Consider the following 16,065-nt stretch of genomic DNA (forward strand, 5'->3'; position numbering starts at 1 on the left):
TAGTAGTAGGCGTGAGGTGTAGTGGGTGTTTTTGTGGTATCCACCAGACTCAATTGTAGTTCTTCCTTTTTTTTCTGTTATTTTTTTTTTATTGGATAGAAAAAGTTGTCCTTTCTATGGTATCAAACTCAGGTTTTTTACGAAGTCTGTGTTTTAGCAATTGGAAGTTTTTTTTTTTGTTCATCCCCCTGTTTCTATATATCTAGGACGACTCTATAGGTGGATGAAAAGCTGAAAATACAATTTTCCGGTTCATCGGTTTACTGTTCACTTATTTTGTTGTTTTTTTTTTGTGTTTTTTTTTGTTCATCTGTGGATCATTTTATTTGAACATTCTCCTCGTTCGATTCGGTTCGATAGATGTTTTAGCACGACCCTTACCGAACGTGCTACATCCCTTCAGCAGAGAGTATGCTATTGCTAATATCCAATATACCTACTACTACTAGACGACGATGATGATGACCTTTTTTTTTTTTTGGGTGGAATGAATAAAGGATATGCGGAGGGAATGGTCTACCTTATATGTAAAGGTTGATGGGGGGAACTATAGGTACTAAATAAAATCGAAAAAAAAAAAAAATTCAAAAGGATTGTAATAATTTACCTTAAACCATTCGATTGTCGGTTCGGGTTTGCCCTCAACTTTGCAATTCAGTGTGGCCGGATCACTTTTTTTCACTACTAAATCACTTGGATGTTCGGTTATACGTGGTGAACGGTATTGAGCTAAAATTGTAGAAATAGAAAAAAAAAAAACAAACATAGAAAATAAATTAAAGTGTTGTGAATATAAAGTTTTTTATTTTTTATTTTTGTAAAGAAAAAAAAAAAGGAAATGGAATAAAAATTTACTCTTAAAAGTTATACGACAATTTCAATTAACATAACTCACTCTCTATCTCTGTGACTGGTATAAGGATGGAATAAAAGATTAGTAAATTGGAAGGCAAGTGAAATATAATAAAGAACATGTCTTGAGAGGTAGATTTAGATACGGTAAGGAAATTCAATGGCAGGATATTTTTTTTCTACTTTTTGCATTTTTTCCGAAAACTGATTAAAAGGGATTTAAAAAAAAAGAGGGATACAACTTTGGGAACTTTTGTACGAAATGGTTTTGCAAGATATAAGAAAATAAATGCAATGAAGCATTCAAAGTAGGGAAAATAAATGGTTGCTATAGGATTTTTAAGGAATCAAGTTGAAACAAAACTAAAATTAATTGAAGAGGGTTTTAGTTTTTATTTCAAAGGAAAAAAAAAAAAACACTTAAGTACTTGGTTTCTCAGGCATATTTAATCAGGAAAGCGAGTAAAGTGAGTTTTTGAATGAAGATAAAAGACGAAGTGGGAGCTTTTTTTTAATTTACTGTAGAGTTGATTGACATCACAAATATAGGAAGAACTTCATTATTGACCATTAACCGCAGGTTAGTAGAAAGAAGAAGCAAATCTAATGGCCAGAAATTGTTACAAGAACAGAGCGAAAAATTACACAAGTTGGCATAACCGAATTTTAATTTGGTTGAATTTATCTGCCACTACTAACATTACTTAATTTCGAATTTAGTTCCGAATATTTATTTCGATACCAGAAAAAGAACTTCATAGAACTCAGTGACGTATATACTTAGTCAACAAAAGCACTGTTGACCAGTGATAAAAAATTAAGTTTTATAAAACAAGAACGAAAATAAAGGTTTCAGAAACATCTGCAAATAATTAAGTAGTAGGTCAATAATGTGTAGGTACAGTTATTAAAAATAAAAAAATTTTTTTATCTTTAGAAAACATTTTTTTTTGTGTTTACTTTGCAAAATTTTATTTAGCTAATAATAACTGAGTTAAACTTTTAAACTTGTATAAAGATTAACATAGAAAAATATTGGTCCAGAAACTGCAAACCATAGTTTCCTGTTATCTCTGTCTTCGAGAGGATCAGACGTTAGGAATTTTCTCTATCTGTTTAAAAGGCGTAAAATGCTCTTACATTTTAAACATAAACAGTGCAATAAAAAAAATAGTTTTTAATTACAAAATTAATTTAAATGAATTTCACCTTTTTCTGAGCTTTATCTTTTTGTTCTTTTCTAAACCACAAAAGTTTTTAATTTTATTGAATTAATTTTGTATTTATTAATTTTTTTTTTAATTCACTCAGTTTGTTTATTTTTTTTAATACTTTCAGTAGTCTTTTTTATGAAAAAAAAAACTTAAAAACTTTTTAAGAAAAAAGAGGTTGTCTGTAAAGCCGGTTTACGGACGATGATTTTACGTGATAACGTCGTCAGAAAACAGGTTGTGTGCTTTTGTTTAAAATGAGTCAATTGAAGCGTTTACTTATTTCAAACAATCATAATTTACAAGAAAAAGCTAAAAAAAAATATCTTTTTTATTTTCTCATATTAATTTTGTTTTTAAAAAATTATGCAATTTAAAAGCCAAGTATAAAAATAATTTATTGAAAACAATCATTTTCATCAAAAAAAGCAAAAAAACCTATAATTTTATCTTCGCACGCTATTGAATCAATTTATTTTTAATGACAACCTATAAAAAATTTTATACCATCTGAAAGCTTATTGTCTTAGCTCAAAATATATATATATATATAAGGTCTATGAGACATCTACAGAAAGAGCTAGAATTTTTTGAACTCAATCTATTTTCATCAAAAAGAGCAAAAAAACATTTATTTTTATGTTCTCTTGCTATGGAATCAATTTTTTTCAATGAAAACCTATATTAAGTTTTATATCATGCGAAAGTTTATTATTTCACCTTTCACATGAAGCTTCAATCTTATTTCTGTGATGCCTAAAAGAAAAGTTAGGATTTTTTAAAGCCAACCATGTCGAAATTCCATACTCAAATTACTGTACTTCCTACACTGGTGACTGTTCTGGCGCAACAGATCTGCACTGGTGTTTTGAGTGTTTTCGCAAGTTTCTTAATTTAACATTGTGTAGCTTGTAGTGAATGTACGATCATGTGTGATATACCAAATGAAAGATAATATTATCAGGATGCTCAATAAAGTTTAATCAAATGTTCTATGTGCTCTAGATCAAAAGTTATAACCTGTTGAATTCCAACACTTTAATTTACCGTTATCTCAAAATTGTGTTTACAAATATGATTGAAATTGCACACACATAGTCCTCGTTATATTCTATCAACCCTTCATATGCTGTATTTCTCTATCTAGTGAAGAAAAAAAGATAAAAATCAAAAACGATGAAAATCGGTTAAAAACGGTCAAAAAACCTGTTTTTAAAAAAACTTATTTTTCCTGTTATTCAGTCAAAAACCATTTTAGAACTCCACATGTATGCGCATAGCCAAGGCCTACATGTCCTATAAGTTTCAGATTTTTTGAACTCTCCAAAAAAATACTAAAAATAAAAAACTACCCAAAAATACCCCTAAAAAATAGGTGTTTTTAAAAAAATCATATTTCGTAACGCAGAGTGTTTGAAAAAAAAATCCGTTTCAGACGCCTAATTTTTTTTCCCTCATCTTCCACTTGGCATCTTTAGAATTATTGTCAAAAAAAATTTCCTTTACCCAAAATCATAATTTTTTCATAGCCCCAACACGTGTACAACGTGCAAACAAAACGTTATAGCTTAAGTGAAAAAAAAAAAAAAAAACAATTTAAAAAAAGAAGAAAATTGGGTTTGATGCAAAATTACGAAGAAACGGTTGCCCACAGAAAAAAAAGTTTTGGGACAATCTAAAACTGTAATAACTTCTTGATTGGTTGTAAAAAAAAATCTTTCGAATCAGACGTACTTTGGCAAAGATGAAGCTAGTTAAGGGAAAAACAGTCATAACTTGAAAACGAGAAAATTACCTCTTAAGTTTTTCGACTTAAAATTACATCAAGAATCCATGGTTATTTTTTTGGGGGCAGTGACTGTGGGACACCCTGTATACCCAAGTAACAATTTGGCTTGAATAAGGTCCAATTTTTTCGATTCGACAAACTATAGTTTGTATAGGTTTGGTTTAAGGCTTGATTAAACAATTTTTTTTTTTTTATATTTGATATTTTATTAATCGATTTAACTAACATTTACAAAGATTACAATAAAATAGTAAATAGTTAAATTTTAGCAATAAAAACAAAAATTTAATTAATTTAATTATTATTGTTTTAAGTAGCCCTAACGCATATAATTGTTGCCAGCCAAGTATATGAAAAGATCCAAATCAAAACCGCCACCAAAACAAAGCCTTCTCACCCCAAGAGGAAGAGAGTTCCATAAGCGAACAGTGTGAACAAAAAATTGTCGCTCAGTTGTAACACAATAAGCACGCGGTGAAATTATTATAAATGTCCGAGATAAATTAGAAAGTGTTAATTTATCAAGTCAACCATTTTGGAAAAAAAGGAGGTCTCCTTAAGACTTCCAAGAAGTGTTTACAGGAAGCGTTGTAAATTAAGTTAAAGAAGGCCTTTTTAAGACCTTTTTGAACCGTTCATAGGAAGCCTCGTGTTTTCCAGTGACAGAAGGCCTGCACCTTCAGAAGGTATGCAATGTTTTTATCTTTTAAGTATGCAATATTTTCTTCTTGTAAGTATGCAATGTTTTTTTTCTTAAAAGTATGCAGTGTTTCTAGTGCATTCGAAAAAAGCATTGCATTTCAATATGGTATCAATTAGCTCCCTATTTTCCACTGATCTTTAATGTTCGAGCATGGTCTACTGGTAAAGTGCTTCGCTGATATGCGGAGATACGTCGGATCGATATATTAACTTAAAAAAATGTGTTCTTTTTCAATTAAAATAAAATTCTTCCTATTTCAGAATAACAGAAAAAGCATTGGAATGGCCAAAATTAAAAGAAAATAAAAGAAAAAAAAAAGGAATTCGAACCCACACCTCTAGGTCAAGCACTACATTCACTGCACCACTACACCGAAAAAAAAATTTGATAATAACAGCTATCAAATTAACATTTTTCAGTGACAAAAGTCGTCCAACAATTAAAATATCAATTTTGATATTTTATCATATCATTTTGACATTTTTTAATTTCAGGTGGGATAGTGAAAATTTCACTTTGACAATTAAAATATCATTTTAACATTTTTTTAAGTTAAAGTGGATAGTGAAAATTTCACTTTTACAATTAAAATATCAATGTTGACTAGATTTTACGTTTTAGTTTATTATAATGAAACCTATTTCTTTCCTTTTCATTTGTATTATTTTTAATATTTTAAGAATTTTCTTTCTTTTTTCAAAACATTACTGAAAGGGAATATTCTTTACAAAATAATGGTGATATTATTTTTCCTATTATAGTTATAGGTGATATAAATGTTTTGTTATTTTCTCCGAAACTATGTGAAGTAAAATTTTAGTGCCGATCAAATTTTCTCAGTAAATCATACATTTTACTTCGAAAAAACACAAAGCGCCTTTAAATTAGTACACATTAAAAATTTTTTATATAATTTTTTTCAATAATTTGGAATGAGAAATTGATATGAAAAAATGATAATAAAATATCAAACAAAATTTCCAAAATGTGACATTTAAATATCATCCTGATAATAAAAATGTTGTTTTAACATTTTAAATATCATAAAACACATTTTATAGAGCATTTTTGGCTGATATTTAGAAAATGTTAATTTGATATTTAAAAAATGTTAAATTGATATTGGTTTTTTTTTTCGGTGTAGCAACCCACATTATTTTGATCCCTAACAGTCTACATGACTAATGGTTTCTTAAAGTATTTCAAATTTATGTTGGATGAAACTGAATGTGAACTATATTTTTAAAGAAAAAAGTAATTTACAACGAACCAATTTGCCAAATCGCTTTATTTTTACAGTTTTGAATTTTCTATTCCATAAGAAAATAGTCTCTATTAGTATGAATTGCCAAATAAACAAGCTTTAGTTGATGATGCTATATTTTCCTTTCCTCTAAGGCACCTATTTTTCAGATTTAAAATGTCATTAATTAATCAGTGACAGTCCAAATTTGTTTCCATTGGTTGCTAGCTTTTTTGTGTAACACATCTTTATAATATATATTTGACTCTCAGACTCAATCTATATTCATTTATATTTGGTGCGAGATTCCTATTTCCAAATGTGTCACTTTAAATGGGAGTGAAAATGGCAATTTGTATTTGTTTTTTTCCTTTCTCCATATTGACAGCTGAAAGATTGAAATACAGCATTTTTGTCTGTATGGATCCGATTATTTTAGGGATACACGAACAAAAAAAAAACCTGTCAATGTTTTAGAGAGGTGAAAATATATATCTACTCTTTTGGGGAAAGCCATCATAGGTAGAAGGGAAGTTGTAGATTTAGGGACCCAAGCCAAAATGACATTTGTAGTCATTTGTCGAGATCGTTGTCGTCGTTGAATGTATTTTGAACACCGATAACATGTGACTTAAAAATTCCATTAAAATTGGATTTATATAAAAATAGACTTACAAGTTGAGTTGTGTGGGATAGATATTTTCTTTGAAAGTTTCTTTTATTATTTACTTTTTAATGAAAAACTTGTTTCCTTTTCAATTTGATATCAATAAAGATATACGAATTCAAGTGAAAGAAGACAAAAAGAAGGATTTTTTGAAGTTTTTTTTATTCCTAGAAATCAATCAATTTATTTTTCCATGATACATTTTCTCTCTCTCAAAAAAAAAAAAAAAAAAAAAAAATATAAAAAAGAAAATTAACCTTCCTGAAAGATATAAACGTGATTTTTATTTTATTTTTATTGATTTGAATGTGAAATTAAACCTTCATCTTCTTCCATTGAAAAAAAAAAAAAAAATAGTACAAAAAATGTAGCTGATTCAACTGGAATTTTGTTTTTGCTCTATAATATCCTTTTTGAGATACTCGACAAAGATAGATCTTTTCTTCTCTATAAAGAAGCCCTATATTTGTTATTCTATATGTATAACATCTACTTGCTCCTCCACTCATGGTATTCTATTATAACAAAGTGTTTCATTTTTAAACAAAATGACGTGCAATTTTTTTTTTTTTTACTTTGTTTTTATTTTATGATGAAAATCCTTTTTTTTTTTTTTATTTTTACCCTTTTGTCTTGATAATATGGGAATAATGGAGTTGGGGTTTTTTTTTCGAGTGGGAGAGATAGTTGAAGGATGTATGTATGTCTTGAGATTTATTTTTTTTTCTTCCTTATTTATGATTGGGAGTGCCTTCATTTTGACAATCCGTTGCTTGTCTTTTCTATAATAGGACAAAAAAAAGGCTTTAGTTTGATGGAAGGGAGAGAGGGTTGAAAAAAAAAGGATGAGAATGGGAAGTAGGTATACGTTATAACAAATTAGATTGAAATTGTTTTCTTGAAAATTGAGACATTAAAATGAAGACGTGATATATGATGGAATATGATTTTTGAGATTCTAACGAAGTCGAAAATGGGTTTTATTGATCGATAAAATATGAATAAAAAGAAAAACAAAATTTCGTTTTTATTACTTTTTCTTTGTCAGCATTTTAAATGATTTTGTTCTTATATATAAATTCAGTAATAACGAATGTCTTTAAATAATGAACTTAGACAGAAAAACTATTAAACCAGTATTTATGATGTCAAAAAAATCAGTTCGAAGAAGTCTGTCAGTTCGATGAATTTTTAAAAATTCAATCAGTATATAGGGTAAGTAGGGGTAAAACGAAATTGCGACGTTGTATGAATTTGAATTTTTTTTTAATCGATAGATAAATTTATTGTTATAGGCTGACAAAGGTATTGAAAAAATTCTAGAAAATTTCAAAACCAAGTTATGAACGGTTTTTTAAAACTAAAACATGTTCTAGACCTTTGAAAAAGTAGTGATTATAGATAGGGGAAATTTTTTTTTGAGGATTTGAAAATATAATTCGAAATATAATGAAAAAAAAAGTTAGGGGTCTGATACGGATTTTATTTCAAGTCTCTTGGTTTTTTTAGGGGGTATTTTTGGTTGGTTTTTTATTTTTAGAAATTTTTTGAAGCTTTCAAAAAATCTCAAAATTATAGGACATTTTGAATGTGCAAAATTGGAATTTTAAAATGATTTTTGACTGAATAACGAAAAAAAAAACAAGTTTTTTTGCCATTTTTAACCGTTTTTTATTTTTTGGTCTTTTTTCTTTAACACATTAACCCTCTATAGGCACACCTCTTTTTTGCGAATTTGGTTTATACTTTTTCATGGCGCTAGAACTTTTTGCGGTCTCACTTTATAATAGAGAATGATATATGAAATTGATGTAGAATTTTACGAGGAATTCGAATACTGTCTTCATAATTAAAAAAAAAATGTATTTTCACCCTTATAAAGACACTTTTCTGGGACCACTTTTCATTTTTGTCCTGACAAATTCGCACCCGTGTGCCGACAGAGGGTTAATAAATAAAATTTATACTTTAAATAGATAATAAGCAGGAATTATGTACAAAATTTCAATCAATTTCGAGTACACAATTTTGAGATAACGGTAAAATAGTGTTCTTTTTTTGACACGTTACCTTTATCTTTTGATCTACAGACTACAGCAGATTTAACTTTATTGAGCAATGAGCATGCTGATAATACAGCTTTTCATTTGATATATCAGACATAACGGTACATTTACTACAAGCTACACAATCTTAAATTGAAAAACCATAAAAATACCACAAAACACCTGTGGAGATCTGTAGTTGCCGATGAGCTGTCACCAGTGTAGAAAGTAGCGTAATCTCAATTTGAAATTTCGACATGGTTGGCTTTAAAAAATTCTTAATTTTTTTGTAGGCATCGTACAGATATGATTGGAGAGTCATATTAAAGCTGAAATAATCAGCTTTTAGATAATATGAAATTTATTATAGGTTTTCATATAAAACAATCGAAACAATGGCAGAAAAAGAAGTTTGATTTTCTTGCTTTTTTTTGATGAAAATTGTCAATACATTACATTTTCAGAAAGATATATTTCTGAAAGTGCATTGAATATGTCCGAATGGAAAGGGAAGTCATATTGGATCATGGAGACCCGATTTTTTTCTGAAATGTATACACTTCAAGTCTAAAACTCTGAGAATAAAATTCAAAAATAATTTCGAAAATTTTACTGCAATTTCTTGTTCTAATAAATACTTCTTCGAGCTTGATTCTTTTTTGTATGAAATGTGCATACAAGACTCTATTTCAAAGAAAAACTAATTTATATAACCTGCACTCCTTGCATTAAATTAAATTTTCCCCAAATCTGTCACTTATTCACACTCCATCTTTGAAAAGGACGCTTTCGAAACAGACAACAGACAAAAAAAAACACCACCTCCCCATCGTAAAATTCGAGAAAATTCAATTTAAGACTTGATGAACAAAGTCTGCGTTGAATAAGTATAACCTCTGTCAATTTACTATGCATGATTACACTTTAGCACATATACATAACTCATTCATTGATACACAAGTATGAACAAAATATATATCCTTCTTGGAGGGAAAAATATGTAAATCAAATAGCCGAGCAGCACTTCCTCTTCTTTTTTCTCTCAAAACGAAACGAAACTCTTGCAATTTTGATGCAACGTTGAGGCAACCACCAGGATTGCGATGCATTTCGACTTTGGTTTCGCTGCTGTTGGTTGTGCCGTGCGTCGTTTTGGAAAATGTCGCCATCACATTGGCGTTGTGTCGCTCTTCGACAATTTGCTATACGAGTAGTATGGGAAGTTATAAAGCTTTTGATATACTGCAACAAATAGCTTGTCACACACATTATATTCCTCCTCTATTAAGGAAACAACGTTGGAACCTTTGCTAGTGGATTGAGTAGTGTATCAGCAGCCAGTACATTCACTAAACACTGGAGCTAAGCAGAGAGGATATACTCGTATATGAATGAATATATTAGCCTAAGCTATATCGTCCTATTCCCACAGAGCCTAGACAAGCGACGCAAACAACATGACATTTAAGCAAGTTTTAACTACATTCAGACTAGAGAAGCAAGCGCGCAGCAGTTATATTATAGTGAAGGTTCACTCTCTGTAATTACAGACCACGCACGCATACCAAATGAGACTCACCTCAAATTTTATTTTAAGTACAAAGTGCCTAAGTACGTATCTATTCTATCTATCTATCGTATATGTAGATTCAAAAGTATCTATAACTTTGTGATGGTACATGCATTTTAGCATGTACACAATGCATGTTTCAAGTCGAGTATAAAAGTAAGGATGTGCCTAATGTCAACTAATCGAGTTGGCGATATGCAATGGGTGGTTAACATGTCTGGCATTAGAAAGAGGATGTGCGTGTGACATCAGAGTGTACTTATCCTTCCCTATCACGTGGAGCTAATTGAAGACTTTAAAATAGTCTATTGTCTGGCAATTTAGTTAGAGGGAGAGAGCGAATTCCCTCAAACCGCTCTGACGGGAAAATTCGTTTAAAGCAAATTGAGTTATTCGAATATCGTTTTGGTTATGGTAACAAAATGACGTTTAACCTTTGAGACAACAATCCAGTCCCTCCTGCATCAAGTTAAATGAATAAATTTGCAACTTGTTAAGGTTGGGTTCTATTTTATACTACATATTTTGATTGATTTGGGTGAATGATTGGCTGAGATTTTGTTAAATTGTGGGTTTTTTTTTTGGAAAAAGATTAATGAGTTTATTGGGGGAAACAAATAATTGACATGCCCTTTTATAATTTTTGGAAAATGGTAATTTCAAAAAAGGTCAAAAGGCGCGCGTCCGCCCATGATGATGATGTTGGTAGACCTTTAATCAGTCTTAAAATTGAACTTTTGAATTTGATTTTCAAAGATAACCTTTCTATAATTGACAAGAGTAATAATTATAAAAGCAACAAATGAAATCTTAGGTTCAGAATGATATAGACTTGGGCGAGAACCTGGCTTAAAAGGTCAATAGAAAATCGATCAATTTTCCAATAAATTTTAAATTTTAGTGTTACCAGAAAAGTGAATAGTTTTGGTTTTTTTTGAGAGGAAACCATAAATCGTACAGACAAATAATTATGATTTAGGTACTCAATAGAGAACTGTGTACTGAATACAAGCCTAAAAGTATACCTAACAGACTTTATGTACCGAGGACAGAAATTAAGGTTCTCAATACAAACATTATGTAAATGTACTGTACAATACAAGCTTTTATGTACTGAACACAGATTTTAATATATTATGTGACTTAAACTTTGTACTGATTAATGTTAATAATTTCATCAAACGAAACAAGATTAACAAAAATTGAAATGTATTCATAACACCAAGTTGCTTAGTAAATTCTAGCCAAGATTATGTACTGAATACAATTGGGTTTTCAGTAAAAATCCTACATAGAATCCAAAAATAAATGCTAGCTAGGAGTTATTTTACGTTTTTTCTTCCAGAAAAAAATGAGTTGCGATAGATGCTTTGGAACAATTTGAAGTTCATTCGTTGACCTTCAAACAAAAAGAGCTTTATAGTTCGATTGGGTTAAGAGCGTTGTTGTAAAAATGTATGCATGTTCATCAAGTCGTTAACATCTTATAATGAGGGATCTTAATCGCGGGATTTGTTTTGCTCATCCACTGGTTAATGGCTATTTTAATCGCATGAAATCGAACATGGAAATATGGTGTCTTTTCGAAGTTAAATTCAAAACTTTTGCTAACTTTATGAAAAATAATTAAAAATATTAAAATAAAAAATAAGTTCAAAAACGGTCTGAAAAATATGAAACAGGACAATATTCATATCTGAAATTGTTATGTAATGCTTTAGCCGTAGTTATATGCCTACCGTAACAAAAAAAAAACACTAAGCCATTTAGAGAAGTTTTGCATTAAATAAAAAATTACGTATACGCCATAGTGACCTTCTTATTTGAATGTGTAGTCCAGTTCTATTTGATAATTCAGTTACTATTTTAAATAAATGCTTTGAATTGGTTCACTATCTAGAATATTTTTATTTCAATTGAAACCTTAACGATGAATAAATAAATTTCTTTCACTGAAAAATCAGGTGAAAATTGTAAAAAGACAGAAAAACAGTATATTTTTAATGACCATATTTTATCCAATTTTAACTGCATTTAATTTTCTTGACCATCATGTGAAAAGAAAAACTATCATCTTTTCTCCATTACATGTTCAATAGAAAAAAAAATTCGAAAAATAACAAAAATAGTCGAATTTTTTTTACCGTTGCAAGGATTGCCATATTTTTATGACTGTAAAAAGAAATTTAAAACTATGAAGATTCGAAAGATTTTGATATATTCTTTGAGCGATACCTAATTTTATTTTTGTCAAAAATTTCTTTTAAATCAATTTCTAAAAAAATATTTTGATGATTGGACTTAAACGTCTAAAGTGACTTAAAAGAGTTATTCTAGTATTTCTTGCTGTTTAACTCAGCTTTCAGGTGGGGATTCTTCTGTTTAGATAGATTAATACTTTTCTTTAAAAAAAAACAACGACAAAAACTTTGAGAAATCATATCTCGAAAACCTATACATAAACATTTTTTTAGACATTATTTTCGAGTTTTCTGAGTTAAAATCTATACGAATGTAACGGCAGTATAAATGTCCAAGCACTTTTTTTACTTTTTATTTGTAAACTAATAATCTTAATCTTAGTCGGTTACTTTAAATTTCATACACATGTTGTAGCCATAACTTTTAAAGGCGTAAAGCACTTGAAAGCAAGAACCTGTTATTTTTTACCTTCCCTTAGCAAAAATTGTTAAACTTTTTCCAGAAAATATAGATTAAACTTCATATTCTTACTTAATCAATGTCAAAACAAATTTAAAAAGTCATACCCTACTCTTTTTCATATTTTCATAAATTGAGTATGTTCATAACATCTGAACTCAGGAAGACTTTTTCATATGTACTATAGTTATTCTTTCGAAATATTAATTTTTTTTTTGTTCAAAGTAACCAGTAACTATTCACCGATCACAGTCCTTCCCTTATAATGCATAGGTATAGCAAAAAAAAAAATCATGGCCCATAAATATTGCTTCCTTGAAGTTGCATTAAAATAGAAGAGTGCTATTCGTATAGAAGCAGAACTTTGTTTGCTTCACGGCTTGTTGACCTTTTTCACAATCGATAAGTGCATTGTGTACACTCAAATTGCACGCAAACTTTTCAAAAACCATTTCTATATAACCCCCTCGAGGGAAAAAAGCGAAAGGGGGAAAGCCCAGCCATCCACAACATATCAAATAGCGAAACGCAATCGAATCCGAAGAAGCTAATATTTTTTGCTCTTTTAACAAAGTTTTTTTTGTTTTTATAGTTTTGTCCAAGAAGGACCTCGATGTGTGTTATTTCCTTTGTTTTTGTTTCCCTTTGAAATCCTTTTTTGTTTTTCCCTCAAGCCGAACTTGTTTCATTTATATAGCGTTTTTAACCCGTGCGCGATGATGGTCGTTAAATTCTAATGGGAATTGTCAAACTCAAAACCTAACCTATAACTTGAACTTGCTGCTTTGTCCTTTGAAAGTCTTCATTGTCGTTTGTACATTTATAGTGCTCCTATATGTATATTTCCAGAGCTCCCTCTTCGGACCATCATAACTTGTGGTGAATATTTTACGATGTCAGTTTGCTTTTAATGTTATCAGGATATATCTATAATAAATTTGTTTCTTTTCCTTCATCCCTGTATGGACTTTATAACAACATTGCCGCCACCGACACGACGACGACGACTATGCGACACATAACTTCTTTGGACTTTTGTTGGCTATAGGTTCTGCTAATAACTTTTGATAAACAAGGATAATGACCGAGCGAGAATCGGCGGAATAAGCTATATAAACATGTTGCTGTATCCTGAACAGTAAAACATTAGGGAACCATAGCGAAGTAATGAAGTTAATTAAATGGAGATATTAAAGGGTCGTTTTGACTGGCAATGGCCGTGTATATTTACTGTTCTTTTTGTGTGGTAAAACAGACTGTGACAGTCTATTAGTAATTTTTTTGTCCGCTATTTGCTCTTCTCTGTTTTATCCAAAATTCCCTCTGAAAACGGATACATTAGTCAAAAAAACTCACTTATAAACATTTCCGTTGCTAAAAATATTACTTTTTACTGAAGATGATTTTTTGTTAAGCACAGAAATTTAGATTCATATCTTTGCAAAGTCAATTTAAAGAAATTAATTTAAGGGCAGATGGATGATGATGATGATGTTCATTGAAATATGAAACAGGCATTTTTTCAGTTAGAAAATAAAATTAATGTGATTAGACAACAAGCAAATTGAGTTATAATCTGTTTCTTTTCAATTTGAAAATTAAAATTTAGATAGTTTTTTTTTTGTCTCCAAAAAATTAGGTTTCGGGAAATACGGCAAAAAAAAAACACACAAAACAACAACAACAATAACGAAATTTGTCAAATTTTGGAGTGTGATTGTATTTTTTTGGGACCTTATTTCGTTTATTTTTTTGGGGCAAAAATTCATTATGAAACAAGGCCCCAATGAAATAAGGCCCTATCATTAGTTTTGGGGCTTAATTTCATATTAATTTAAAAACTATTTGGGCCTTGTTCCTTTTTTCATAATTCACGTGAAAAGCTCCAACCATTCGTCTATCGCTTTCACCCCCTGATGAAGAAAAGAAACGGATTAAGACATCAAATGAAAAACTAAGATAGTTCTATGAGGGTAGGTCTTTCTATGACGAGATTATAGACTAATACCAGTTGCGCTGATTGAATCTTTAACTAAAGAAACTATTTCAGCCTTATGAAGATTGTAATCCATTTTATTTCGCCAATTTCAAATGCGAGTCTACTAAAATATTGAATATTTAAGAATCGTTAAAGATTTAAAAAATAAAACAATATTCCAAGAGATAAGTGACTCTTATCCCTTCTCCTAAACTAAAGTTCTACCATCCCTTACAAAAGCCCTAAAGCGGTCTCAAATAAATAAGTTTTATTTCCTTTAAGACTTCTCACTTTCTTTTGAAAAAAAACTTAGACCTCCTCAGCACATATGTTTTTGCAAAATAATTTCACTTTGGGATCAAAACTTTTAAATAATACTCGCACACACTTCAAAATATAACCTGCAGTTATTTGAAACTTTTTTGATAAGAAAAAAAAAAAAAAAAGTTCAATTCCTTTCAATTAAATCACGCCTCTTTTATTTTTTAATAAATGAACAAATTCTTTATCATGATTGTAAAACTTTACTCTAAACTTACATAATATCTAAAAAATTCTTCAAAATATTTTTTTTTTTTTCAGTTGAATACATACATCATTTTGAGTCCAAAACCTAGATATACTCGTATATAATCGAATCAATTCTACCGAATAAAACTCACTGAAGAAAAAAAAGTCTCTAATCTCTCTAATCGCAACTCTAGAAAAACCCCAGAAATAGAAAAAAGAAGAAAAAAACGAAACTTCAAGTGTCCAACTTTTCAACATCCCTAAAGAAAAAAATTATAAAAAAGTTTCTCAGCCATATAAAACCGGATGCGACGACCTAAGGCAAAAATATTTTCAACAAAAAAAAAATTGTATACAAAATGAAAAAAAAGATAGCATCAGTGGAATTCGGCTTTATGATACGAAAATATAAGATTCCCTAGAAATTGGACTGAAAAAAAAAAAACCAAAACACACATCCACCAAAACTCACGCACACTCGCATGTGTATAATATCACATCCCCAAGGTATTTCGAGAATGGAATCTGGACTATTTTCTGTGTGTTGTGGAAATGGCAGCTTGTGCCTTTGACAGAGAGCACGTGTTCCTTCTTGTGTACCAACCAACTCTCTTTCTGTGTCCGCTCTTCCATCCGCTTGACTTTGCATCTGACTTTTTTTTTCAATTCCATTTGAACACGGAATAAAAAAAAAAACAATTTGAAAAAAAAAATAAAAAAAATAGAACGAACAAGGAAATACCACCAGAAATTGAAATCCTTCAGTTATTGTGTAGAGCCTGTAAATATTATCCCAAAAAATTGTATCTTCTAGCGAGAGGCATCCCATCATCATT

The 16,065-nt window shown here is 29.8% G+C and overlaps 1 protein-coding gene across 4 annotated transcripts in view; it reads right to left on the bottom strand.

The window, feature by feature from the left end:
* Window positions 1–16,065, bottom strand: part of LOC129906024 (roundabout homolog 2) — a 323,929-nt gene that overhangs the window by 126,890 nt on the left and 180,974 nt on the right. For all 4 annotated transcript variants that reach the window (XM_055981648.1, XM_055981650.1, XM_055981647.1 and 1 more), the window contains exon 3: window positions 608–729. In XM_055981648.1, coding sequence (XP_055837623.1) covers window positions 608–729 — 122 coding nt within the window. The remainder of the gene's footprint in view (window positions 1–607; window positions 730–16,065) is intronic.

This window comes from Episyrphus balteatus, chromosome 1, assembly GCF_945859705.1.
Source record: "Episyrphus balteatus chromosome 1, idEpiBalt1.1, whole genome shotgun sequence".
Classification (NCBI taxonomy): Eukaryota; Metazoa; Arthropoda; class Insecta; order Diptera; family Syrphidae; genus Episyrphus; species Episyrphus balteatus.